The sequence below is a fragment of the Hyalella azteca genome, unplaced genomic scaffold (assembly GCF_000764305.2).
Source record: "Hyalella azteca isolate HAZT.00-mixed unplaced genomic scaffold, Hazt_2.0.2 contig11821, whole genome shotgun sequence".
NCBI classification, from domain to species: Eukaryota; Metazoa; Arthropoda; class Malacostraca; order Amphipoda; family Hyalellidae; genus Hyalella; species Hyalella azteca.
This window is the reverse complement of record NW_025941804.1, coordinates 16,031-42,495: the sequence shown is the minus strand read 5'-3', so window position 1 is coordinate 42,495 and position 26,465 is coordinate 16,031. Positions and strand designations below refer to the sequence as shown.

Sequence of the window (26,465 nt, the reverse complement as noted above, 5' to 3'; positions counted from 1 at the left end):
ATTTTTGCATTGCATTATAATTTTAATTAAATTGGTCATGATCTAAGTTATACACAATTTTAAATTACGTTTTCATTATATTAAAAGTTAAGCCATCATGGACAATGCGGTTTGAGGTTCAAAACCCATTTTAATACTCAATTTACCTGTGAATTTTTTCATTAACTTGAATTTTGTTCCATGAATTTAATTTAGTCAATAAACCAAAATTATTTGGCTAAAACTGCGATTTTTTTCTATGCCAGCCAAATTATTCATCAAAATCTACCGACTTTTTCGTGAATATCTCTTTATTTATCGTTAATTGCACCATATATTCCCGCAATAATATTATATTTTATTATTAATGCCACTATATTTTCCCGTTAATACCACCACATTTTTCTGTTAATACCACCATATTTTTGCGTTAATACCATCATATTTTTCCGTTAATACCACCATATTTTTGCGTTAATACCACCATATTTTTCCGTTAATACCACCATATGTTTGTGTTAATACCACCATATTTTTACGTTAATCCCACCATATTTTTGCGTTAATACCACCATATTTTTGCGTTAATACCATCATATTTTTCCGTTAATACCACCATATTTTTGCGTTAATACCATCATATTTTTCCGTTAATACCGCCATATTTTTGCGTTAATACCACCATATTTTTTCCGTTAATACCACCATATTTTTGCGTTAATACCACCACATTTCTTCGTTTATACCACCAAATATTTTCGTTATTAATAGCAATTCTTTCGTCAATACTCCCAAATATTTTCGTTAATGCCATCAAATATTCTCGTTATTTATAGAAATTCTTTCGTTAATAGTAGCAAATATTTTCATTTATACTACAAAATATTTTCGTTATTTATAACAATTCTTTCGTTAATACTATAATATGTTTTCGTTACTAATAGCAATTCGTTTGTTCAGATTTTACGGAACAAGGTGACCGGAAGCTCCGCCCTCTCGCCCTACCAGCGCCTGCTGGTTAGTGACGTCACAGCGATGACGTCATTCGCAGTTGGTGTTGACAACCACCTGGTGGTGGTGACGTCTGATGGTTACCTGCACGTCTACCGTCTGGTTGCGGGAGAGGTCAGTCTCATCCCGCAGCAGTAGTTTTCATACAATATACATTATTTATACGATTTATATAATTTATTTACACAATTTATTTACACAATTTGTACAATCTATTTATACAATTTGCGCCATTTATGTATACAATTAATTTATACAATTTTAGTGCAAAATAATGAGGTTGTGATAATGCTGGCAGAAGTATAAAAGCTATCCGGCCAGATGGTAGAAGACTTTTTTCACGGAGATCTTGTGAAAAAAAAATCTTTTTCATAAGGGATCTCTTTTCACTTCAATTCATTTGTAAGAATGATTACTAACAGTTTCCTTATGCTCATTATTGAGATATCGTTCACAAAAATTAACTCGTCACCGGATAGACAGGCTATTTTCTCACAAAGCTCCACCAAAGAATTTTAGGAATGATGATTGAGCGATTAAATAATTTTCAATACTTTCAGGGCTTCAATGAAGTGGAAGTAATTCAACTCCCTCAGCCAAACCCGCGAGGACTTACATACCTCGAGTCTTCAAGTCTATACACTGCCGGCCACAAAAGTTCAGACACTGGAAATCTTGATAATATTTTGAACATTTTCAAAAAATATAATCCAGGGACGAAAAGCGCTTCAAGAGAAAAAATTGGTACTTTTGGAGACCGCTTCATAACTAACCGTTTAGATACTCGTAAAAGTTTGAAGCCTAAGACCGAACATAGGAACGGACTATTTACTGCTGAAAATGTTGAAGGGAGAGACGCTGGAAATTTTATTGCCACTGCGGGAAAAATTGGAAACTCTCCGAACACTTTCAGCAACCTCGTTGGTTCTCAAGTAGGAAACGAAAACCAGGTTCACGTCGGAAAGGAAAATCGGGTTCAATTTGGAAGAAGTGCACGTAGCGTTATTAGATCAAATTTTAACAACTTCGGAGAAGTTCGTGTGATTAGTAACAGATTGAACGGAGATCCTGCATTTTCTGGAATGAGTGATCAATTTTTTGATGAGTCAGATTTTGGAAGTGGCGATTTCGGAAGTGGAAATTTTGAAAACTTAAAGACAGAAGGTTCCTCAGTTCCCTTTAGTTCTGTTCCTGCTTCTGGTTCTGCTCCTGCTTCTGGTTCTCTTCCGGCTTTTGGCTCTCCTCCGGCTTCTGGTTCTTCTCCGGCTTCTGGTTCTCTTCTGGCTTCTGGTTTTCCTCCGGCTTCTGGTTCGGTTCCTGATTCTGGTTCTGCTCCTGATTCTGGTTCTCCTCCGGCTTCTGGTTCTCTTCCTGCTTCTGGTTCTCCTCCGGCTTCTGGTTTTCCTCCGGCTTCTGGTTCTCTTCCGGCTTCTGGTTCACCTCCGGCTTCTGGTTCTCCTCTGGCTTCTGGTTCTCTTCCGGCTCCTGGTTCTTTCCTTTTAGGATCTTCTCCAATTTTGGGTAATAATTCGGTATCTGGAACAGTTTTACCTATCACATCTTTGCCAAATTTTGGCACCAGAAATCCGGTTGAACCTGGCATTGGTTCAAGATTCTATTTCTCTCGAACAAATGAGGAAAATTATAATCAGTTCCCGGAACGCTCAATCTCCAACTCAGGAGCTGGATTTATGGATAACGCATCGCTTTGGGGAAGCTATCCAGCATCTGAAGAAAGTGACTCCAATAGACCTTCAAAGTTGAAACCACTTGGCCAAATAGGTCAAGAACACGTATCACAGAACCCATCTTACATACTTGTGTCGTTTGACTATTCAATTTTAATGTATCAAGTCATGACGACTGGGATTGATGGAAAGAGACTCCTGAAAAAATTAGATCTATATGAGGTCGTTTGATCATCAGACCTGAAGATCGGTAGTCGAGTTGTGCAAGTAGATTAGTTGTTGATTTCATTAATATGTATTAAAATGTTTTTGGGTTTTCATCTTAAATTATTGAGATTTGTAAGATTGTTTTATTAACCTTTCCTATTACAATTAGGTTAGGTTTTATTAGCCTTTCCAAGTATTCCTCTCGACCCTTTTCCATTCTTTACAAGCAATTGCATGGCGTACCGACGATTTGCGAGAAAATTTTGAATTGACCTATTATGCTGGAAGAATCATATAATGCTTACCGTACGCAATGCGTATCAGCAATGTGAAAATTTGAAATACTCGGATCATGAACAAACTAACGCCATTATGTGATTTATTATTGCCTAACAGGATATACAGATTTCTGCAGCTCCGGACTATTTACTTTGATCCTGATTTCCGACGTTCGCCGTGGTGGAGCAGTCGCCGGTTACTTTTCTATTGCTTACGTTTTTCTGCAATTACTTTTTCTCCATCATCGCTGTATCAGTGTTGCATTGAACTTCTGTAGTGTGAGTATATAAACTTTTGCAATGTTTTCATTAGAATTTATGCTGTAATTTTGATGATTCAACTTGTATCATCATTCTGTGTCTGTTTATAAGTTTACAGACTAAGAAGTTCAAGTTGAGTCGCCAGAGGCTAGTTGAGATTACTGATGTAGCAGATCTGAAAGTTGAATGTAGCGCCCTGTTCTAACATTTTCTTTGTGTAATCAATATCAACTTGGGTCTCAGACTCTCAGTCTGCCCTCTTGAGTCCATAGTGACAAACCAGAGATTTTTTAGAATCATTTTAGTTCATATTAAACTTCCTCATCTACTCAAGATTTAATACAATTTCTTAAGTATGATAATTCTGATATTGGTTATACTTTACTGGTCTACTCATAGGATTCAAAAATGACCTTGAGAGAGTTTTCTGTCTTCAAGGTCTTGAACATGTTGGCAAACCAGGAATTTTCAAGAAATTGTTCATCTTTAGCCTAATTTCCTCATCTACTCAATATTTTTTATTAATTTCTTATATGCTGGTACTGGTATTTAAGATACTTACTAGTCTTCTCATACTTATAGGACTCAAAAATAAACTTGATGAAGGGCCACTATGCAGCTAGTATGGAATATATCTACTTGGCGAGCCGTTTGTACAGCAAGTGTCAACTGAACAAGTAATAAAGCAGTCTGACCGCTCTAATGCGACCAAAACTACGCAATCGAAAAAAATGTTGTTTACATTTTTTGCGGGAACTCATCGCAACTGATTTCTGGACAAGCTTCGCTGCATCGTAATCCATCCAACATACTGGAAACCTTACTTTTTTCTAAATAGTTGGCTGAAGACTGAGAAATATATTAAATGCAAGAATTTCAATCTAAATGTGTCGGCAAGATCTTCTGAAGGCGAAAATTTTGCCGATAATGCGTCGCCGTAGGTCTTTAAATCTTCGTTCACTCTCTGCACAGTGGATGAAGGGCAACAAAATAATATGCATTTAAAAATTTCTTATTAAAGAACACTTGTAAAGAGGCTGGTGTCTCTATGTTACACTTCTACAAGGAATTTCTTATTTCACTTTCAAATATTAGGAAAAATTATTTTTAAAATGTTTCTTTAATATTGAAATTTTTTCTTAATTTTTTAAAATTATTCATTCTGTCACTTGATTTGAGCATTGTCTCTAACTTTGCGCAAGTGTGCAAAATTTCAGATTGATTGGACAGGTAAAAGTGTGTTAAATAATGATTATAAGATTTGTTGGAGACAAACAAACAACAAGAAGTGAAGTTAAAGACTAAATAAAGAGAAGTATTATAATAATAAAAAGTTCTCCATGGTTCTCTCTTAACTCTTAATTACTCTTTGCTTTGCCACTATGCCTGCAGCCTCCTTCTAGGCTTCTTAGTTCTTACCACAGGATATAATCTTTGCCAATGCCATCCTAACTGGAAACTCTTCAGGAGGGTCTTCTGACAGGAACAGTTGTCTATAGTTGTCAGAAGTCTTATGCGATTTTACACTGCTATCCTAGGGGTTATTGTTCTTGAGCGCCTCACTGCTGTGCTTGCGGTGTCTGACTGCGGTGTTAAGTTATTATGTAGGTAGAATTCCTTTCATTTCCCTTCTGTGTCTCTCTTGTACAGGCAGCCAATGTCCTGTGTAAGCAACCTAATGTTTGAATATCTTAGTTTCTGTTGCTTTTTACATGTCACTCCACGTCACTTTGTCTCTTTGAGATGCTAACGCTGCTTCTCCTTTTACGCCTGCTTCTGCGGGCTGGACAATTTAGACCTTCTACCCTTGTGGTTGATAAACAATTTTTTTTATTTGAGAAACTTTCAATAATTGAAACCATCCAGCTTGTTGATATTTTTTTTTTCTTTTGGTTCATGTTAGCTAAATAGCTGAAGCACTGTAGTAAAGATGTAGCAACTACACTAAGCTTGTTTGGACACATTAAAGTATCATTCAATATGCACCACAATTTTCTTGTAATTCACAGCTGCAGTATAATCTACAGCAATCCCTTGATTAACGCAGTTAATAAATCCCCGAGTTTTACCGTGTTAAACAAAACCGCGCTAATCAAACTTAAGAATATATGGGAATAATTATAATGAATCCTCAAAAATAGCAAAGTTACATAATAATTTTTTTTTTCACTAAAATTCATCATATTTCCACTAAAATTCATCACTGAATTATGTTTCGAAAGTGAAAAAACAATCTGAATTACTTTTCAGATCATGAGCAGTCTTTGTGTTGTGTGTACTGACAGTAGCGGCGCGCCTACTCCATCGAACGTCATTCGAACGAGTTCACAACATGTGACGCTACCGTCACACTCGCGGCTAGACTTTAAAGAATTATTGGCTGAAATTCATAAAGTAACAACATTTGGCGAATTTTTCCAAAAGTCGTAACAAAAGTAACAACATAAGATCTAATAAGCAAAAAGTAACACTTTTGTTACGAACGTAACACCTCTGGCTAGAGGCGGGAAATTGATGCGTTGTGAAAAAAAAGCGCGCTAATCAAAACTGGCACCGCGTAGATTAAGGGTAGGTCGCAAATTTTTTTTCCGCGTTAATCAAAACCGCGGTATTCAAAACCGTGCTAATCAAGGGATCGCTGTATTCCATCTATTATGTAAATATTTTTTATATAGAAGAGCATTGAGTTATATTTAATGCCAAACTATGTGACATTGATGGTAGAAGTCTTAGTCTTTGTGCCTAATTCTAAGTGCTAAAAACTGTCAATGTTTGTATGTATGAATTTCAATAGCAATTTTTTTCATTTGTTCAGCAAAATAATATTAAAAATTATTTAGTAATATTTCATTTATCGACCCCAAGATATCATGGCTCCTAAGTCTAACCACCTTCTGCTGAAAGCTGCTAGAGGAGAAGAAGTTGACAAAGTTCCTGTCTGGGTGATGAGACAAGCTGGACGATATTTGCCAGGTGAGACATACTGAGGGCTTATTGTAATGCTTGGACACTTCAAACCAAAATTTTGTGCAAAACTATTTTATGAAAAATATTTCTTTTGATATCATGCTAATTGTATTTTTTGATCTGCATCAGTGATCACAAAATTTTTTTATGGACCTGCAATTAATGTTTTCTGTATTTCTCCAGAGTTTCGTGAAGAAAGAAGCAAATCAGATTTTTTCACCATCTGCCAGACACCTGAATTGGCTTGCAAAATTACCTTACAGCCTGTGGAGAGATTCCCCTTGGATGCTGCTATAATTTTTTCTGACATCCTGGTCATTCCTCAAGCTTTGGGCATGGAGGTGATCATGCAGCCTGGTGAGGTAAGAATGACAATTATTTTCAGGAGTGTAGTGTACGTAGATGTTGTATGCTATTAAAATGATCTGTTTTCCTATTACAATGATCTGTTTTTCTAAATTTGCATTACTTTTCAGAAGCTGATTTTACAATTTAGATTGTTGTACTTTCATTCATTTGGGATTTTTAGTAATTCTTTTCCTTGTTATATTATTAACCAAACTATTTTCAACCACCAAAAGACTAATTTTTTCACAAACAAACAATCTTCATATTCCTTTGAATATATATATTTATATTTAAAATACATATGACTTGCAAATACAGGTATATAAACAACTGAGATATATGAATTACTATCCTATATGTTGTTTCAACAGGGCCCAGTTTTCCCAAATCCCTTGAAGATTTCAGATGTTGCCAAGCTCTCAGAGGCGTCTGTAGTGCCTGATGTTCTTTCATACGTGTTTGATGCCATCAGACTCACGGTTGACAAGCTCAGTGGCCGGATACCTCTCATTGGCTTTGCTGGAGCACCAGTCAGTATTTTACCTTATTCAATTAACTGCCCCAATTGACTTTGGTAGTTGGCAAAATTAAGCAATGATGGATATTGATGTCACTTATGTCGATCTAGGGAAGAAATATTTTCCAAGTACAATGGTTGATAAGCTCAGTGGCCGGATACCTCTCATCGGCTTTGCTGGAGCACCAGTCAGTATTTAACCTTATCATATTAACTGCATTAAATAGACTTTGATAGTTGGCAACATTAAAGCAATGATTGTGTTATTGATGTCAATTATTTGGATTAGGTGGTGACATTGTTACCAAGTACGATGGTTGATAAGGTCAGTGGCCATATTCCTCTCATTGGCCATATACCTCTCATTAACTATCAATTGGCTTAGGTTCTTAGCATAACAATGAATTTCTACATATTTTTCAGACTACTTGTATAAGTAACGTGTTCCTTGTTCAGATAGTACCTAAACTAATTTTAACGAAATATGTACCTATATGGGAATAATAGATATTCAGAAGCACCTCTTTTTTGCAGTGGACACTAATGGCGTATATGGTGGAAGGCAAAGGCAGCAAAACATTCAGTGCTGCCAAGTCTTGGTTGTATAAACACCCTGTGTTGAGTCATCAGCTGTTGGAGCGTCTCACAGAATCCACCATCCTCTACCTTGTTGGACAGGTTCAAGCTGGTGCTCAGGTAAATATATAGTATAGTGTAGCGGTGCTGGCATGCTCAGGTAAATGTATAATATAGCGGTGTCAGCATCAATTAGTCCATTGACTCGGGTAAATATTTAGTATAGCAGTGTCAGCATCAATTAGTCCGTTAACTCGGGTAAATATATGGTATATTATAGCGGCGTCAGCATCTATTAGGCCGTTAACTCTGGTGCTCAGGTAAATATATAGCATATTATAGCGGTGACAGCATCTATTAGGCCGTCAACTCTGCCGCCGATTCTAAATATCACCGAGTATTCACAGCTTGTTCAGTCTCGAACACGGAACTCACTGCTCCAATTTTGTGTTGCATAGTTGCCCAGCCTCGCCGATTTGACCAGAGCTTCGGCATGTACAGTAGCTGGGATCGAACCTATAGCTCGCTGCCCCAAATCTGCTATTCTGAACTGTTACCACTGGGCCACCTTGCACTTCTCTTGTTTTAATGTGTAAATATATCATGTTTTTTAGTAACAAGAACTTATATTTTATCCAATTATATTGTGTTCAAAAGATAATGTAACATAGGGGGGCACAGTTCGGGCAACATTATAATTTTATAGATGGGATTTACATGGTCTTTGCCAGGTATATTTGTTGCATAGATTTAAATCAAGTTTAATCTCTTGCAGATCCTACAAGTGTTCGAGTCAAACGCTGAGTACCTCACACCGGATTTGTTCAGGACGTTTGCTCTACCTTATTTGCAGAAAATCTGTGATACCGTCAAGCAGAAATTGAAGGACATGGAGCTTCCCGTCGTGCCGATGGTACATGGAAAATGAGATAACATTTTCAGTTTCAGTTTTTTTATTCTTCAGTTTGAATTATTATAAGATAGTTACCATGTTATTATAAAAAATTGGATTGAATTATATTATAAAGCTGTTATTTTGCATAGTAAACTTGGTCATTTTCTATGGAACAACTGTATAGTTGTATGGATGTCATCATAACAGTGGCACAAACCATGGTTAAACTAGTAAAAAGTTGAGCAACGAGAAGCTCGTTTTCGCGGATAAAGTTCGTTCTTCGCCTGTGACGTCACTGATCTCAGTGACGTCACAGGCATTAACCAATCACTGAAATGCGATCAAACCAGTCAACCAATCCGTCATGAGAATGACGGGATTGTTTACGTTTTTTGATTTCAGTGGCATTGCAAGAAAGCTGAACTGAAAGACGGAAATGATCGTGAGCCAACCTTCTATAGTTCAACCATGGGCATAAACAAGTTCTGAACTAAGATATATTCTCATGCCCTTGTGTGAAATTTCAAACGACTATTTAGGTATTGTAATATTGCTGGATTTGTATACATTTATACTCCGATTGCAACTTAATATATTTTCACATTCTCTGGTGTAAAATTATATACATAATATTGGAAATGAATTGCTTCATTTTTATACATTTCCTCCCAGATTGTGTTTCCAAAGGGAGGTCACTTTGCGCTGTCTGCGCTGAGCAAGACAAACTATGACGTGATCGGCGTGGACTGGACCATAGAACCCAGCGTGGCTCGCAGCCTCGTGGGGCCTAACAAGACTTTGCAGGGGAACTTGGACCCCTGCGCCCTGTATGGGGACAAGGTGGGGCTTACAGGGCAGATTGGGACTTGATGTAAATTATGTGACCCGCAGCCTCGTGGGGCCTAACAAGACTTTGCAGAGGAACTTGGACCCTAGCGCTCTGTTTGGGGATAAGGTGAGGCATATAGGGCAGAGTGGGACTTGACGTTAAACATTCACTTTTGAAAATATTAAAAAGGAAAACGTGCTACTGTTGTTAATAGAATAGAATAGTCGGCGCTGAAGAAATAGGCCCATGGTCTGTTGCCGATTCTTGTACTTTTCGTGACGTGATTCCACAAGGGATCCGGCCTTTTGAACCCGATCTTTCCATAACTGCACTGCGATTGATTGAGATAGCTGCTGAACTTATTGCAAGGCCCTTATGGTGCTTGGCGCTTCAAGACAACATATGATATCAGTATCCTGCATGGATATTTTTTTTTATGGTAATTATGTGGATTTGGGTATGACATTTTGGATTAGGGTATGTGGACTAGGGTATGACAAAATTTTCCACGATCAACATCATTTATGAGAGGAAAGCGTGCCTAAAGGTGCCATTTTGAAGTCATTGTAAAGAATCAGCTATACTGAGGCTTGAAGGGTGGGAGATTTGAGAGTAGAGTGTGATTTGAGGTAAATTATCCACGTTTTAATTCATCAAAGAGAAGAAAACGTGCCAATGGTATTGCTGTGACTTATGTGGATTAGGGATATAATTTTTCCGAGCGTGACCATGATAAAAGCGCGCATAGGTAACGTGTAGTCTAATAATAATAATAAAGTGTAGCCTAATGCATATTCTGCACGCTCAAGAGCATTAAAAGAGTAGGCATTGTGCTTGTGTTATAGATGTCGCACATGTGATATCGGAAAATCTTTTCCCAAGCGTGAACATGACAAGGTAGAAGATTACGAGGTGAAGTGTAGCCTAATGTAAATTATCAATTGTGAATAAACTTTAAAAGGACAAAACGCACTATGATATGTCACTTGACTGCTTCTGGAATTAATCTTTCTCATAACACGAACTATTAGCTTCTGTCATATTACCCGTTTCACGTTCACTAAATGACTGCTAAGAGAAAACGGTCACTAACTTATATTCCAAACGGTCAATGACTTATCATTCTCAAACAGGCATCCATTGAAGAAGCGGTGCGCCGAATGCTGGAGGGGTTCGGACGGTCGCGCTACATTGCCAATCTCGGCCACGGCATCTACCCAGACGTCAACCCTGACAGCGTAGCAACCTTCGTAGACGCCGTACATCGCTTCTCCAGTCAACCAGCAACAATCTCCTAGCTTCCTCTATTCTTCCCACAATTGTTGATAATTGTTCATAATTGATAATTGACCCTCCCACAATTATCTTTTTCATTTAAAAAATGACAGAGTTAGAGAGGCTAGGTATGTTTTTCTCCGTTTAGTACAGCCAGCTATTTCCAGTTATTTGCTCTTTATTGTTCGAAACTTATTTTTTTAAGCGATATTTTTAATACGGGCCATTGGTATCATTGTTGTTCCAGATGTTATATAATACTCCTGCATTAAAAGTAAGTACTTGAGTTTATGTGCACGCGAAATTTTTGTGGCTTTAACGTAATTTTTTTCGACATTACCGCGGGTAGTGCGGTTTAATTATACGTAGCTGACTACAAGTATGTGGAATATAATCATATGTGGAACACCAAGAATTGTATAGATAGGTTAATTAATGCGGCATTGCAGCAATGCGAGATTAATTGTTAGCACCAGTTAACAAGATAGTTATTTCTTCAAATAAAAACAAATTCATAGCGAACCAAAATTTTTTGACGAAGTAACTTTAGTTCTGGGTATTCTTGTGATGACAAAAATGGGCCGGGTTTGTTCTGACAAGTATTGGACAAATGTAAATGATTTTGATAAAGCTGAACTAAAATGGTTAGTAATCACAAGTTTAACCATAGCGGCCGAAATATTAAATCGTATTAATGTTGAGTATTGTTAAATTATACGTATTAATTATTTTCTTCGAGGTGAATAAAACAAGTTATTGTTTTCAAATATATTTTCCTTTATTCAAGTTCTAAGTTGTTATAGCTATAACTGTTCTTATAAATTTATTCAAAATGCGTGAAATTAACAGTAGTTTAGTAATAGTTCCCGTATTGCTAAGGTTTGTACACGCATCATGAAATTTTTTTGAAAACTCATGAGTGAAACTGTCGATGATTGTCACAGTTCTCTTGCATTCAGTATTCTAGATGACGAAATGAAAATGTTGAGAAAATCATTATTGTTAAATTTGCTCGCTGACTTCACCAAATAAGGAAAAAAATCGTAATGGAATCGTTCCAATGAATTTTATGGAACTGGAGATTACACCTTTGACCATACTACCGGGCATTGTGGCAATTGTTATTTTATCCACTTGTATCATAACCTCAATCCGTTGAAACTTTTCGAATTTACTCGGTATCAAATAATAGTATCGTCTCTGAAACTTGTACATTTTATAATTGAATGAATTCCGCCTATGGAATACATTTTTTCGTTCTTCATTACTTTCATTGAAGGCATGTTTCCGTCCTATATGTTACTGCCATGTTCTTGCCCACGAGCGTCGCTTTGCACTATTTGCAAAATTGATTCGCACAATTCGAGTGATTCTGACCTAAATTACATTCGGGTAGTACAAATAATTCCAGTTGTACCTGTTACACAGTTTGCATGATAACTTTGCGTTGGGCGTCGTGAATGTAGTTGTTAGACCGGAAGATGGCGCTCTCAAAGAACGGTTGCAGGTTGTGGATGTTGATTTGCCGGGCCTGCAAAGAAATACGTTGGCATTTATAGAAATTGCGAAGAAATGTCAACAGATTTGCATACGCGCAACAAAATACGTACTTTTCTGGAGATGAAGAGGATACAAATAATTCCTGTAGCTAAGACCGCCTTTGTTTTTTAAATACAACTAAGTTTTGAAAATTCTACTTGTGATCTTCATTCTGACAGAACTACATGTGATTATTGCCGTAACAGTTCATTGACATATGCAGCAAGAGACTGCATAACACACCCTCTACTCACCATATTCAGTATTTTCCACCCTTTTCAGTATTTTTCCCTACCACGAGCACACTTGTCTCATTGAGGCGGGTCAGCGAGCCAGTGATGGTTCTGGCGAGTCAGCGAGCCAGTGATGGTCGTACAACTACCAGTGGCATTAAGAGCCCGGAAAAACTGACCTATCACCCCCTCCTTTACCTAGTTGCCACTACAGGGATGGGCAATTACAACTACAACATCACACACCCTCTACTCACCTTATCGAGCATTGGACAGGCGAGTACACACTGACACTATATTTTCACCCTATTGAGTATTGTACACCCTACACAGGGGAAGCACACACCCTATTGAGCATTGAACACCCTAAACAGGGGCACACACACCCCATACTTACCCTATCAAGTAGCTCCTTTTCAGTGACGGTAGCAGGTTCGTGATCAACACTCCCGTATCTGCTACGTAGATACGCGGTTTGTTCGTGCAGCAATTGTCGCAGAAGGAAAATCAAGAGTTCATTATTGTCCTTCTTGAAAGATAGATACCGAGCAAAGTTTTTCTTCATGGTTCTCATCACGGAGAATTTCTGAGTGTCAATGAAGCTCTCGAGCATGACGCGAATAGCCATATTTACGTCATCATCTGTAACATATTCTCTGATGTGCATACGTGCATGCGCTTCAGCCATGCGTATCATTGATTCAATGTGACGTACAGTGATGGGGATCGATCCGGTAGCCATACTTTCACGTCGTAACTCGGAGTACATTTTAGCCACCTTATCTTTGTCCATTTGGTGTAATTTCGGGTGGACTTTTTCGCGCGAGTATACTAGGTATTTACGAAGCATTTCTTGAGGGATTTGTTCAACCCCAGCCAGTCCTGTGCCAGAGTCTGGTAGAGTGATGGCCTCTCCAGGGCCGCCAGCTGCTCAAAATATCCATTTGCAAAATTTTACTGAAGAGTTTCAAATAACTTATAATTATCTACGTTATGGCAGAACAGGTAGCAGTTGATTTTTCCAACAGTCGTATACAGAAACTAACTACCGGTAACTAAATGCATAAATATAACGGTTTCCAAACCAAAAATTCAAGGAATTTCTATAAAAAGCTGTGCAAATAAGATTCTACATGCACATCAACTTTCATTTGTCAATGAAGAACAATATTATCTTCGTTAAAAAAACTTATAAAATGCTCATATTTGTTGGTTATAGACGGTGATTCACGGAAACTTCAGAATTTGAAAGCTCAATGTAAAAAAGCTAGTAAAGATATCATTACAATATAAATTTCATTGAAGAATACATTACATGAATTTTTGTATCACCTAATTGTAAAGATGACATCGGACAAATAACGGCTCCCATTTTCAATGCATTTAGTTACTAAATTTTTACGTTCTGTTCAACTCACTGAAGCGCCTATATTGATGGGTATGTAGGAGATGGCTTGACGTATGTTCTTCTCCAAATGAGGTAAGATTCTTGGATAGTCATTACAACAATTGATTCAAGATAGCACAATAAAAAATCACATGAAGCCAAATCGGGGGATCGGGCCGGCCAAAGAAGGTCATCTCTCAAGGAGATGTGGCTAATACCCATCCATATGCTTCAGCCAGTTAAACGGAACTTCAAAAATAGACCAACTTAATGCATTGAAAATGGAGGCCGTCATTAATTCCATATGTCATCGTTAAAACAAAGTGATACAAAAATTCAGGCAATGCCTTTTACAATGAAATTTATATAGTAACGATATCTTTACTAGTTCTTTTCTTATTGAGCTTTCAAATCAGGATGTTTCCGTGAATCACCTTAAATATCCCTGAGAAAATATATCACTACTACAAAAAATCAACAGGCATATCAATAGTATAAGTAAACACGCACCAGCAGAAGGATGATGTTTCATATGCGACGCCACCACAAATCTGGCAAGATGATCATCAACGACGGGATCAACGGTGTCTCTGACGACACACAGCACATCAAAACGCGACAGGATGGGTTCCGTGAGGTCAACGTTCTCGGCGAACGTGAGGGAAGGATCGTAACGGCCTCCTATAGGGTTAGCGGCCGCGATGATAGCGCATCTCGCTTGCAGTGACGTCACAATTCCGGCTTTGCTGATGCTGATGCTCTGCTGCTCCATCGCTTCGTGAATACTCGTACGGTCAGACTCGTTCATCTGGAACACGGGTGGATCATTCAGATAGGGGTTACACCGCAGAACATATGTCACGGTCAGACTCGTTCACCTGGAACACTGGTCTATTTTTTTTTTTTTTTGAATTGAGGTTAAACCGTAAAACATATGTCATGTAAGACTTGTCCATCTGGAACAAGGGTGGATTTATCAAATCGAGTTTAAACCGTAACATAGGCCATGATCGTTTGGTCAGACTCGTTCATCTGGGGGCAATGGTGGATTTTTCAGGTTGAGGTGGTTAAACCTCTGGGGGATAGGTGGATTTACCAGATTGAGGTTAAACCGTAAAGCATATGTCATGTCCCAGTGCCTAAGTTTTACTTTCTACTTTACACACAAACACGAGAATTATGTCTTTACTATAACAAATGATAACAAATAAAGATGATTTTCTTCTGATCAAGGATCAACAAACTAGATTTTGCCTAATAACGGTAGTACATAACAAGTCTTTAATCTTACTATATGAAGAGTGTAACTTTGAACCGTGCGTTCAGAACAAGAGATTCACTATTTCTTGTATACAAAAATAAGTGCTCGGTTTCCAGGACATTGAAATAATCAGTATTTTGGGAGAGTCCTTAATTTATCAATTAAATAAGAAACACATAAATAGAGTTTACTTCATCATGAAGCAAAGAGCAGATTAAGAGTTCTCACTCTATCACAAAGTAAAGAGCACATAAAAACTCTCACTTTATCGAACTCATCTATGAGACAGACGCCCTTGTCAGCCAGCACCAGCGCTCCAGCCTCCAGCGTCCACTCCCGTGTCACCGGCGACTTCTGCACATATGCAGTCAAGCCCACCGCACTTGCCCCTGAAATTATTAATTAAAAATATCATAACACATTTTAATTGTAGTTAAATTTTTCAATTTGAGAATGTTAACGCTATTTCAAAATTATATCTTTGGTAAAATATTATGGGAAATGATATTTAATATTGTCATACACTGCAATTCCTGACGATTATGCAATATGAGAATGCTTTCTTTGCTAAATATTAGTGGTAATAGCGATAATCTAGCATGCTTTAAAAGGAAAATAAATAAAACTCTTAGATACAAATAGATACATAAATACAAGATACTTATAGCACTATAATTATTACAGCAATGAGTGTTCAAAAATTTTATAATATAATGAAAATAATCTAGCATACCTTTGAAGGAAAATAAACAAACCTCTTAGATACAAATAGATAATTTGATACAAAATACTTATAGCACTATAAGTATTACGGTAATGAATGAAAATTTTATAATATACACGGTAATGAAAACAATCTAGCATTTCTTTGAAGGAAAATAAATAAAAACTCTTAGATACAAATAGATAATTTGATACAAAATACTTTATTTAAGTACTATAAGTATTACGGTAATGAATGAAAATTTTATAATATGCACGGAATTGAAAACAATCTAGCATGTCTTTGAAAGGAAAATAAACAAATCTCATAGATACAAATAGATACTTAAATACAAGACACTTATAGCACTACAATTATTACTGTAACGAATAAAAATAATCTAGCATGCCTTTGAAGGAAAATAAACAAAACACTCAGATGCAAGACACTTATTGCACTATAATAATTAATATAATGAATGGTAATTCACCTTGACCCGTGGTAAATATAGCGCGAGGTGCGATCTTCTCAACGTATTTCAGGAACTGAGACTTGGCAGTGCCAGGGTCACCGCAGGCGAGCACGTTGATGTCTCCCCTCACTTTATGTTTCTGCCCAGGGTTCTTGGCCTCCCCTCCAAACAGGGACAAGGCAATGGCTCTTTTGATGTCCTCGTGGCCGTAGATCGAGGGCGCTATGGAGGCTACGATGCGTTCCGCAATGCGTTCATCTTTACTCAAGGCGACGATTGCCTTGATGTCTTCATCAGTCAGGGCTGGGGACAAAAATTTTAGTTAAAACTTACGGGAAATTCAAGTGACTGGCTAATCAAAGTAAGAAAAGGGAATCCTTTTTTAAAGTTTAGAGCGACGGTGGCTTTGATGTCTTTGTCAGTTAGGGCTGGGGATGAAAATTTTTAGTTAAAAATTGCGAGAAATTCAAGCGACTGGGTCATTAAAGTAAGAAAAGAGAGAATTTTTTCTGAAAGTTTAGAGCGACGGTCGCTTCGATGTTTTCGTCAGTCAGAGCTGTGGGTGATTAGTTATACATTCAAACTAGAGAGAAATTCAAATTTATACTACAAGCGGCTGGGTCATAAATTAGAACAGGGAATTTTTCAAGCAAAAAATAATACAATTGAATAATTACACAAAAAACTGGATACGTGCGGGACACAATAAACTAAAAATACGTGCTTCAAATGATGAATCAAATACTTATGAACTTAACAAGAATGCTTCACCTGTTAAGCTCAATTAATTGCGCAGCAATACCATAAAACAGGGTGGCTTGGACCATTTTTAGCACTTTTTTGTTCTACAAATAGTCATATGTTATACATAAAATATATTTTTATTGCATTTGTCGGTTATCTCAACGTCCTTCGAGAGCCATAAACACAATTTTTAAGGCAAGAACTTTTTTAGTATAGGGATTTCTAGCACAAATGTCAAAACGGTCCAAGTCACCCCGTCAATAGTCCAATGCACCCAGTTTTACGGTAGCCTGTCACTGATACGGTGTGTAACTATGGCATTGGTATGGCATATTTCAAATACCTTTGATGGCATATGGCTAATACCTTTGAAGGCGTATGGCAAATACCTTAAATAGCATATGATATGGCTAGTGCCTTTGATAGCATAAGGCCTTCAAGAGCATATGATATGGCAATTACCTTTGATGGCATATGGCAAGTACCTTTGATTGCGAATAGCAAATACCTTTAATGGCATATGGCAAGTACCTTTGATGTATATGGCAAGTACCTTTAATGGCATATGACAAATCCCTTTGATAGTGTAAGGCAAGTACCTTTAATGGCACATGGCAAGTGCCTTTGATAGCATATGGCATGTACCTTTAATGGCATATAACAAGTACCTTTAATGGCATATAACAAATACCTTTGATGGCATTGGCGTTGTCCTTCTTAAGAATGTGATTAGCCATGATGACAGTGGCGAAGACCGGGAAGCCCTGGCTGGTATTGAGGGAGGTGTCGTAGTTGTTGGTGTACACGCCTGTCACTTCGATCTCGTCGCCAGGCTTGATCTGGTTGCACAGATCTCCCAGCAAGATCACGTCCTTTGAACGTGGCAACCTGCCTGCTGATATCTGAGGAGAAAAATTCATTTAAGCCAATTGTGAAAATATTTCTAATATGCCTGCAGATATCTGAAGGGAAAATGATGACTGCAATGTAATTGAAATTAATTCTAATATGCCTGCTGATATCTGAGGAGAAAAATTCATTTAAGGCAATTGTGAAAATATTTCTCATATGCCTGCAGATATCTGAGGAAAAAATATTAAACTTGACGAGTGCAATGTAGTCGAAATGAAATATTTCTAATATGCCTGCAGATATCTGAGGTGAAAAATTTCATTTAGGGCAATGTAGTTGAAATGAAATATTTCTAATATGCCTGCAGATATCTGAGGAGAAAATCTTGATGAGTGCAATCACTGCAATGTAATCGAAATGAAATATTTCTAATATGCCTGCTGTTATCTGAGGAAAAAAATTTCAATGACGGCAATGTAATCGCAATGAAATATTTCTAATAATTTATTTATTGAAGTTTGATCATTTAGAATTGTATTCATAAATGGAGTATAAAGGCGATACGATTAAGAGTTGGTCATGAGTTTCAAGTTCAAAATATTTCAGATTGCAATGAACAGTACGGTAGCAGTGTCTGTAGTAGCGGGTTTCCGGGCACTTTTGAAAAAAATAATCCATTACATTTTTGATGAATTTTCGTTTGGCTAACATTAGAAAACTATTCAAATCATTTACTACAATGATACACGAAAAATTTCATGGGGAGAAAAAAAACTTGATTTCATTTGATATCAAAAATAAAACTATGACTACTATTTCAAACCTCAAATGAAACTTTGTATATCATTTCATACCACAAATGAAGCCCGATGAATAAATTTTCTTAATAACTTCCCAATCTTGGGGCTTAAAATTTCAGATTACAGAAACCCACAGCAGAAAAATTAGGGTTATTAGAATAATTTTTTAAACTTAAATTTGGGGTCAATGCAAAATAGCCCCAACGTTCTGAAATGATGTAGCATTAGATCATTTAGTCTACCTTGAAATGAAGTAGCCTACCTAGCCTTGATGATTTAGTCTACCTTGAATGATGTAGCCAACTTTGCCTTGATGACTTAGTCTACCATGGAATGATGTAGCCTAGCTTGCCTTGATGACTTAGTCTACCTTGAAATGATGTAGCCTGCCTTGCCTTGATGATTTAGTCCACCTTGAAATGATGTAGCCTGCCTTGCCTTAAAGATTTAGTCTACTTTGAAATGATGTAGACTACCTTGCCTTGAAGATTTAGTCTACCTTGAAATGATATAGCCTACCTTGCCTTGATGATTTAGTCTACCTAAAAACGATGTAGCCTACCTACCCTTGATGATTTGGTCAACCTTGCCTTGATGATTTGATCTACCTTGCCTTGATGACTTTAGTCTACCTTGAAATGATGTAGCCTACCTTGCCTTGATTGATTTAGTCTACCTTGAAATGATGTAGCCTACCTCTTGATTATTTTGTCTACCTTGAAATGATGTAGCCTACCTTGCCTTCATTGATTTAGTCTACCTTGAAATGATGTAGCCTACCTTGCCTTGATTATTTTGTCTACCTTGAAATGATGTAGCCTACCTTGCCAGGACTCTCTTGAATGGTGATACGCTGGTAGTTCTGGTAGACAGTCTGTTCCATGTTGATGGTGAAGGGTCCTTTGCTCTGGCACTCTGGACAAGACCCAGGCTTCACCTCGGTGGTCTGGTTCTGCACAAAAGGCCCCAGCACGTAGGAGCATTTGTCGCAGTCATACTTGATGATGCTCAGCTGAGGCAGGATGCCTGTGGTTGAAGTTACCACTCCGGAGGTGCGGATGAGCTGGTTCAGGTGCAGTTGTCTGCAAAAAAAGAATAGAAAATGATTCCTGTAAAAAATTTGGGCTCTTTGGTTATAAGATATAATACATAGCTGTGCCTGTTTAAAAACTTTTCATAACTTTCCAAAGTTTTTGTATTTAATTTTCATATTTTAATTTCTTCATAATGTTTAGTAGCACATGTGAAAATTTAATTTAAAGTGAAGATTACTCTATAAAGTGCAGTTAAGGCAAACATTCAACCTGTGATGTGAAATATTGAGGGTTATGAGACATTATTTCCAAAACCCACCAAAAAACAACATATTACAGAAATGGCAAAAACAAAAGCAAATATAATATTGAACGCATCTAAGATATAGCAGCACCTGCAACTGGGTCCCAGAACAAAGAGTATTTATTATAATTAACCTTTGCTGACGGTGTTAATTAAATCCAAAAACATCATAACAAAATAACCATCTTGTATTAATCCTGCAACAACCTAAGAAATCGCAGCACACTGACGAGTCAATCAAACTAAACAACATTAGTTATAAAAAAAACTATATAAAATAATCCTGCTGATGAACAGGGAACATAATTACACAATACCCACTAAAGAAAAACAGCATAAAACGATCATGCCGATACAACCAGTCAACATTATCACAAAATACTCACTTAAAATAATCCTGATGACTAAACCATGCAACATTATTACAAAATACCCACTTTAAAAAATCCTGCTGATTAAACAATGCAATAATATTACAAAATAGCCACTTAAAATAATCCTGCTGACTAAACAAGGCAACACTATTACAAAATATCCACTGAAAATGATCCTGCTGATTAAACAATGCAACATTATTACAAAATATCCACTGAAAATGATCCTGCTGATTAAACAAGGCAACATTATTACAAAATAGCCACTTAAAATAATCCTGCTGACTAAACAGTGCAACATTATTACAAAATAGCCACATAAAATAATCCAGCAGTTACCGGAGAGATCGCAGCTCTTCAATGAGCGGCAGGTCAGAGATGCGCACGTGGATGTCTTTGGTTATGCGCTCGTACTGAGGGAACATAGACAGCGTCACGTCTTTGGCAGCCGCGTCAAAGATCTCCAGCATCTCAGTGGGCGCTTCAGGGAGGAAATACGCAAGCACCTGCTCCTCAGAGGCCAGGATGTTGTAGTCAACCTCAAATGATGACTTGTTTTCTGCGAGGAGAAATCATTTTTACATTTTTGTAGGCAACCATTTTAGCAGTTTTCCTCTCGTAAGTTTGAAAAAGAATTAGCAATCTAACCTAAATAAATTTGCCGGAAATAACATCACCAGCATATTTATTCCTAAATCGCAACATTTGAACAGCACCTAATGATAATTACCCACAGACAACAATTGTTACATGTAAATAAAATCTGTACAATCAGTATTATTCCAGACTAAGTATACTTAGCAGTACAATATCGGTATAGTAACATATATATAACCGTTAGTTCTGCAATATATATATGAATTAAATGAAAACCCCAACACTAATTTGTTATCGAATAGTACAAATTTTATACAAATATATGCATGATGTTCAATTATATACATGGTATATTCAATCATATACATGTTTAATTATATACACGATGTTCGATTATATACATGATGTTTAATTATATACATGATATATTTAATCATATACTCGATGTTCAATAATATACTCGATGTTCACATATATACATGTATTCCAACGTACCATAACACATGGCCCTGATCTTGTCTTTATACAAGTTCTCTCCACGCTTGTCACTGACAAAAGTTCTGAGGAAGTTCTTGAAGCGATTGTAGATCTCAGTGCGCGGCCCCAGCAGCGTCACCCACTCACGCACGCTGTGTCCTTTCAGGTCCTCAAGGTTTTCAATGCTCTCTATCATCTGCAGATTGGATAGCAGAAACAATAACGTCAACAAAATAAAAAAATATACATGTTACTTATATTTCGGAAACCGCGACAATTTCATCCATCTCATTTTATTTATTTTCAATCTGCCACATTATATGCATGATAAAAATCATTTACTATTACCAGCATTTCCAGTACACTAAGGAAATATCTCAACAAAGTGGTCCTTCTTATCTATTGACTATTAAGCTCAGCCAAAAATTGCTCTCATCAACCAAAAATTTACATCGGCTGATATGAGGAAAAAATAGGAATCATTTACCACTTAATCCTGCTGAATAAACAATGCAACATTATAACAAAACGGCCACTTAAAATAATCCTGCTGAATAAACAATGCAACATTATAAAAAAGATCAATTTCCCCAATTTACTACTACTAAATACAAATAAAAACTGATACAAACAAAAGATGTGTGGTCAACACTCAAGTTCATTAAAAAATTTTGTGTTCAACGTATTATTAAAAGACTATACCTCTTCATCCTGCCCAGCATCTCCCTCAGCAGCACGCTCAGCAAGACGTCTCTTGCGTGCTGGCCTGCCATCTTCTTCATCCGAACTTTCGTCCTCTGAAAAATAATATACAATTAATTAAATGCTGATTGTAATATGTATTCAACATCCATCTCGTAGAAATTTATCATCACTGCAGATTCCTTCCACCATTTCTTTTTAAAATGGATCAAAATGACGAGTAAATATACTTCCAAATTTTGAGAATCTTTGAAGTTCTCAAGTGAGTCAAATAATGTAAGAGCATGCAAAAAAAGAGCAAATATTTCAGGACTATATTGATAATTTATTAATACACTTGTGACCAATTTAACTTGAATTGACAACAATGTTGCATTCATCAACAATTAGGAGCACCTAATTGCAAAATTTATTAGAATTTATAATTATTCATACATCACTCATAACGCATCCACATTTTGTAAAGCTCCACTGTTTCCTTATGTTGTGGGAACCTTCTTAAATTTTCAAGTGTGGTAGCAAGAATACCATCAGACTCCATCCGATCAACTGGTCAATAATAATTTTTTGTATCTCAAATATTAGCATTAATTTAATTTTGTTCAGTAGAGTTTTGAAACCTACTGATCAACTCCAGATTCAGTAGCTAGAAATAGCATACAGTACTTATTATGAGCACTCACCATACATCAGCCCGCATCTCATGCAGCCAGCCCACTCACTATACTGCAGCCCACTCACCATACAGCAGCGCACTCACCATACAGCAGCCAACTCACTATAGGTACTGCAGCCCACTCACCATACAACAGCACACTTACCATACAGCAGCACACTTACCATACAGCAGCCCAGTCACCATACAGCAGCCCACACACCATACAGCATCCCACTCACCATACAGCAGCCCACTCACCATACAGCAGCCCACTCACCATACAGCAATCCACTCACCATACAGCAGCACACTCACCATACAGCAGCACTCACCATACAGCAGCACTCACCATACAGCAGCACTCACCATACAGCAGCACTCACCATACAGCAGCACTCACCATACAGCAGCACTCACCATACAGCAGCACTCACCATACAGCAGCACTCACCATACAGCAGCACTCACCATACAGCAGCACTCACCATACAGCAGCACTCACCATACAGCAGCACTCACCATACAGCAGCACTCACCATACAGCAGCACTCACCATACAGCAGCACTCACCATACAGCAGCACTCACCATAAAGCAGCACTCACCATACAGCAGCACTCACCATAAAGCAGCACTCACCATACAGCAGCACTCACCATAAAGCAGCACTCACCATACAGCAGCACTCACCATAAAGCAGCACTCACCATACAGCAGCACTCACCATAAAGCAGCACTCACCATACAACAGCCCACTCACCATACAGCAGCCCACGCCTCATGCGGCCCAGTCCACGTCCCTCCTCCTGGTCTCGCCGTCTGAGTTCAGCCTCAGCGTTACGTCTGGCCTCAGGGTCAAGCTCGGACAAGCTGCTGTTGTCGTCTAGTTGGTCCGCATCATACTGGTCCAGCTCAGGAATATGACGGTAGTCACTGAAGAATAAACGTTATTTAACGAATGTTGAGTTAATCTATTAACTAAACAATGTACTCATACTGGTCCAGCTCAGGAATATGACGGTAGTCACTGAAGAATAAACGTTATTTAACAAATGTTGAGTTAATCTATTAACTAAACAATGTACTCATACTGGTCCAGCTCAGGAATATGACGGTAGTCACTGAGGAATAAACGTTCTTTAAAGAATGTTTAGTTAATCTATTAACTAAACAATGTACTCATACTGGTCCAGCGCAGGAATATGATGGTAGTCACTGAGGAATAAACGTTCTTTAAAGAATGTTGAGTTAATCTATTAACTAAACAATGTACTCATACTGGTCCAGCTCAGGAATATGACGGTAGTCACTGAAGAATAAACGTTATTTAACAAATGTTGAGTTAATCTAATCAACTAAAGTTACTAAACAATGTACTATCTTGATTCATCCTATGATTACACTATTAATACCATATAGTTTATGGCCTACATAGTAGGTTAGTTTGAAAAAGCTAGCAACAATTTTACATACAGCCATATTAAAGTTAAAATCAACATTTTTTGTCAGACTTAAATAGCTTAAATCCTTTCATAAGAATTGCTAGATAATCTTTTTGATTTGTATAATTCTATCATAACTGTTTTATTCAATAATTACTCCACATTTTTTTATTTAAAATACAGTAAAATAGCAACCACTGACACCATACAGATTTGAAGATCCAACATATGAGCACTTCCAGTAACCTTCAGATATTGAACACCTTTTTTATGAAATTGGAGTTTCCCTTCAAGTTTCATCACAAGGGTGACAAGGCATATATAGTGCAAAAAATAGATTTTTACAAAACATATTTTGAGAAACTTTGTAAACCCTACAAGTATATACACTAGTAAGGAGTATAGTGTACACCATCATTATAATAAAAATAAATAACGCTTTTCCTGTAGCTTTATTTATTTGTATTTCAAGGATTAGTTTGATAGGATTCATAAAATTTGCTTAGGAAGGACAAATAAAATTTGGAAATGACTAATGGAATGGCACAGCAAAAAGCACCACTGCTGCTAGGGCAAACATACGTACTTTTCCATGTTGTCTCCGAAGAGTTCCTCTCCATCTTCCTCCTCCTCATCTTGAACAGCCCCAACACCTCCCACCAGCTCACTCTCATCCTCGAAGGGAGGCAGGTCATGCCCAGGAGGAGAGGTGGTGGGGTCAACGCGATACCGTCGGGGAGTGGCGGTAGGGGTCGTGGGGGTTGGGGTTACGGCAGCTCCAGGGGTTGTAGCAACTGGAGAAGTTGCCATTCCTGAAGGAGAACTTGCTCGTTCCTGTAAATATAAAATTCATTGAAACCATAGAATTGTCAGCTGTCTCAGCATTTGATTTGGGAAGAATACTATCATGACCAAAAATCATATGTTGAACCAGAAGTAGAATTTAAAATTTAAATAACAAGAGTCTCGTATATAAATCAAAAACATCAAAAACAACTTTATTTCATAATGGAAATTTTAAAATACCTAGAATGCTGTAAGCAAAGAAAGTAAGAAACCTTTTAAAAAGTCTACAATTTGTCTATTACCTAGTTAGCAAGATCATAGGCTAAATCCTTCAATGACAGTTGTTGTCCAACTTTCCAAGAACTTCAGTTTAAACTACCTAGTTATCCAACCAAGATTAAATCTTTGAAAAGTGTTAGGTACATATTAAGAATACCTATATGAAATCTTTCAAATAATTAACCACTATTTTGTTACCTATAGGTACATTTTCAGAGCACAACAAATGATTTAACACAATTTCAACAAAATAACTTTTTTTAAAGATGCAAATCAGGGCGTGAATCCACTTGAACATCGTTCATTGCACACAACAAATGATACAATTGTTCATGTTTGTACGACATTATTATCCCATATTTCTTACTAGGCTAGGCTAGCTACCTAGGTAAAAAATAAAATACCTAAACGGAAGTTCGGAACATTAAGGGCAGCAATTATGGAAAATCACCAGTGAAGCGATCTTTTTTTCCCACGAATCGATTGCTACAAGTTATGTGGTGATCTAAACCTACAAACTAGGTATAGTGAATATTTCTCACGATGAATCAAGTCAGTCTGTCAGTGCAATATCAAATACCTAACTATATTCCTGCTCGACCTGTTGAGTGGCGGCTCCTCAGTCATCGGCAATAAAATTGAAGCGAAACTTTATTGGCAAAGCAAACTATAAGTTCAAATAGAAAATAAAAGACTTACCGACATATTCCACCTGCTCAAAAGTTTGTGGATAAAGTAGAAAGTTTAGATAAAAAATTCACTAAAATAGAGCAACGCAACGCTTCAACACGCTCTCGAGATTCAGCTGGGGCGACTTTGGCGGGAAACTACAATAGTATGACGATGCGGATGAACATTACACAAGTCTATGTCAGGTCGTTACCAAAATATGAGCTGTCTCTAATTGCTATAATTAAACTGCTATACAAACCTAAAATACATGTGCTGGTTTTGATTTGAAGGAGAATTTTTAAAATTTTGTCTCTCTAAC

The 26,465-nt window shown here is 37.2% G+C and overlaps 3 protein-coding genes across 4 annotated transcripts; 2 read left to right on the top strand and 1 right to left on the bottom strand.

The window, feature by feature from the left end:
• Window positions 1-97: 97 nt before the first annotated feature.
• Window positions 98-3,012, top strand: LOC125178678 (nucleoporin nsp1-like). Its single transcript, XM_047883020.1, has 3 exons — window positions 98-109; window positions 940-1,104; window positions 1,551-3,012. Exons 1-3 carry the CDS (start codon window positions 98-100, stop codon window positions 2,907-2,909), a joined length of 1,536 nt encoding a protein of 511 aa, XP_047738976.1. The 3' UTR covers window positions 2,910-3,012.
• A 297-nt stretch (window positions 3,013-3,309) lies between these two features.
• Window positions 3,310-11,592, top strand: LOC108683259 (uroporphyrinogen decarboxylase). 2 transcript variants are annotated; one of them, XM_018172560.2, is made up of 8 exons: window positions 3,310-3,439; window positions 6,287-6,397; window positions 6,575-6,753; window positions 7,111-7,269; window positions 7,791-7,952; window positions 8,608-8,745; window positions 9,400-9,567; window positions 10,690-11,592. In XM_018172560.2, the coding sequence occupies exons 2-8, from the start codon at window positions 6,295-6,297 to the stop codon at window positions 10,852-10,854; spliced, it is 1,074 nt and encodes a 357-aa protein (XP_018028049.1). In that variant the 5' UTR covers window positions 3,310-3,439; window positions 6,287-6,294; the 3' UTR covers window positions 10,855-11,592. The 2 variants fall into 2 exon arrangements, with proteins under 2 accessions (XP_018028049.1, XP_018028048.1); XM_018172559.2 differs by having other exon boundaries at window positions 3,310-3,442; window positions 6,290-6,397.
• Window position 11,593: 1 nt separating this feature from the next.
• On the bottom strand, window positions 11,594-26,311 carry LOC108683258 (DNA replication licensing factor mcm2). The gene is made up of 13 exons (XM_018172558.2): window positions 26,174-26,311; window positions 24,996-25,243; window positions 23,728-23,900; window positions 22,311-22,405; window positions 21,627-21,804; window positions 20,874-21,093; window positions 19,646-19,904; window positions 17,862-18,072; window positions 16,445-16,729; window positions 15,516-15,640; window positions 14,501-14,798; window positions 13,001-13,530; window positions 11,594-12,362 (listed from the first exon to the last, which is right to left on the bottom strand). The coding sequence occupies exons 1-13, from the start codon at window positions 26,177-26,179 to the stop codon at window positions 12,252-12,254; spliced, it is 2,739 nt and encodes a 912-aa protein (XP_018028047.1). The 5' UTR covers window positions 26,180-26,311; the 3' UTR covers window positions 11,594-12,251.
• Window positions 26,312-26,465: the final 154 nt, after the last annotated feature.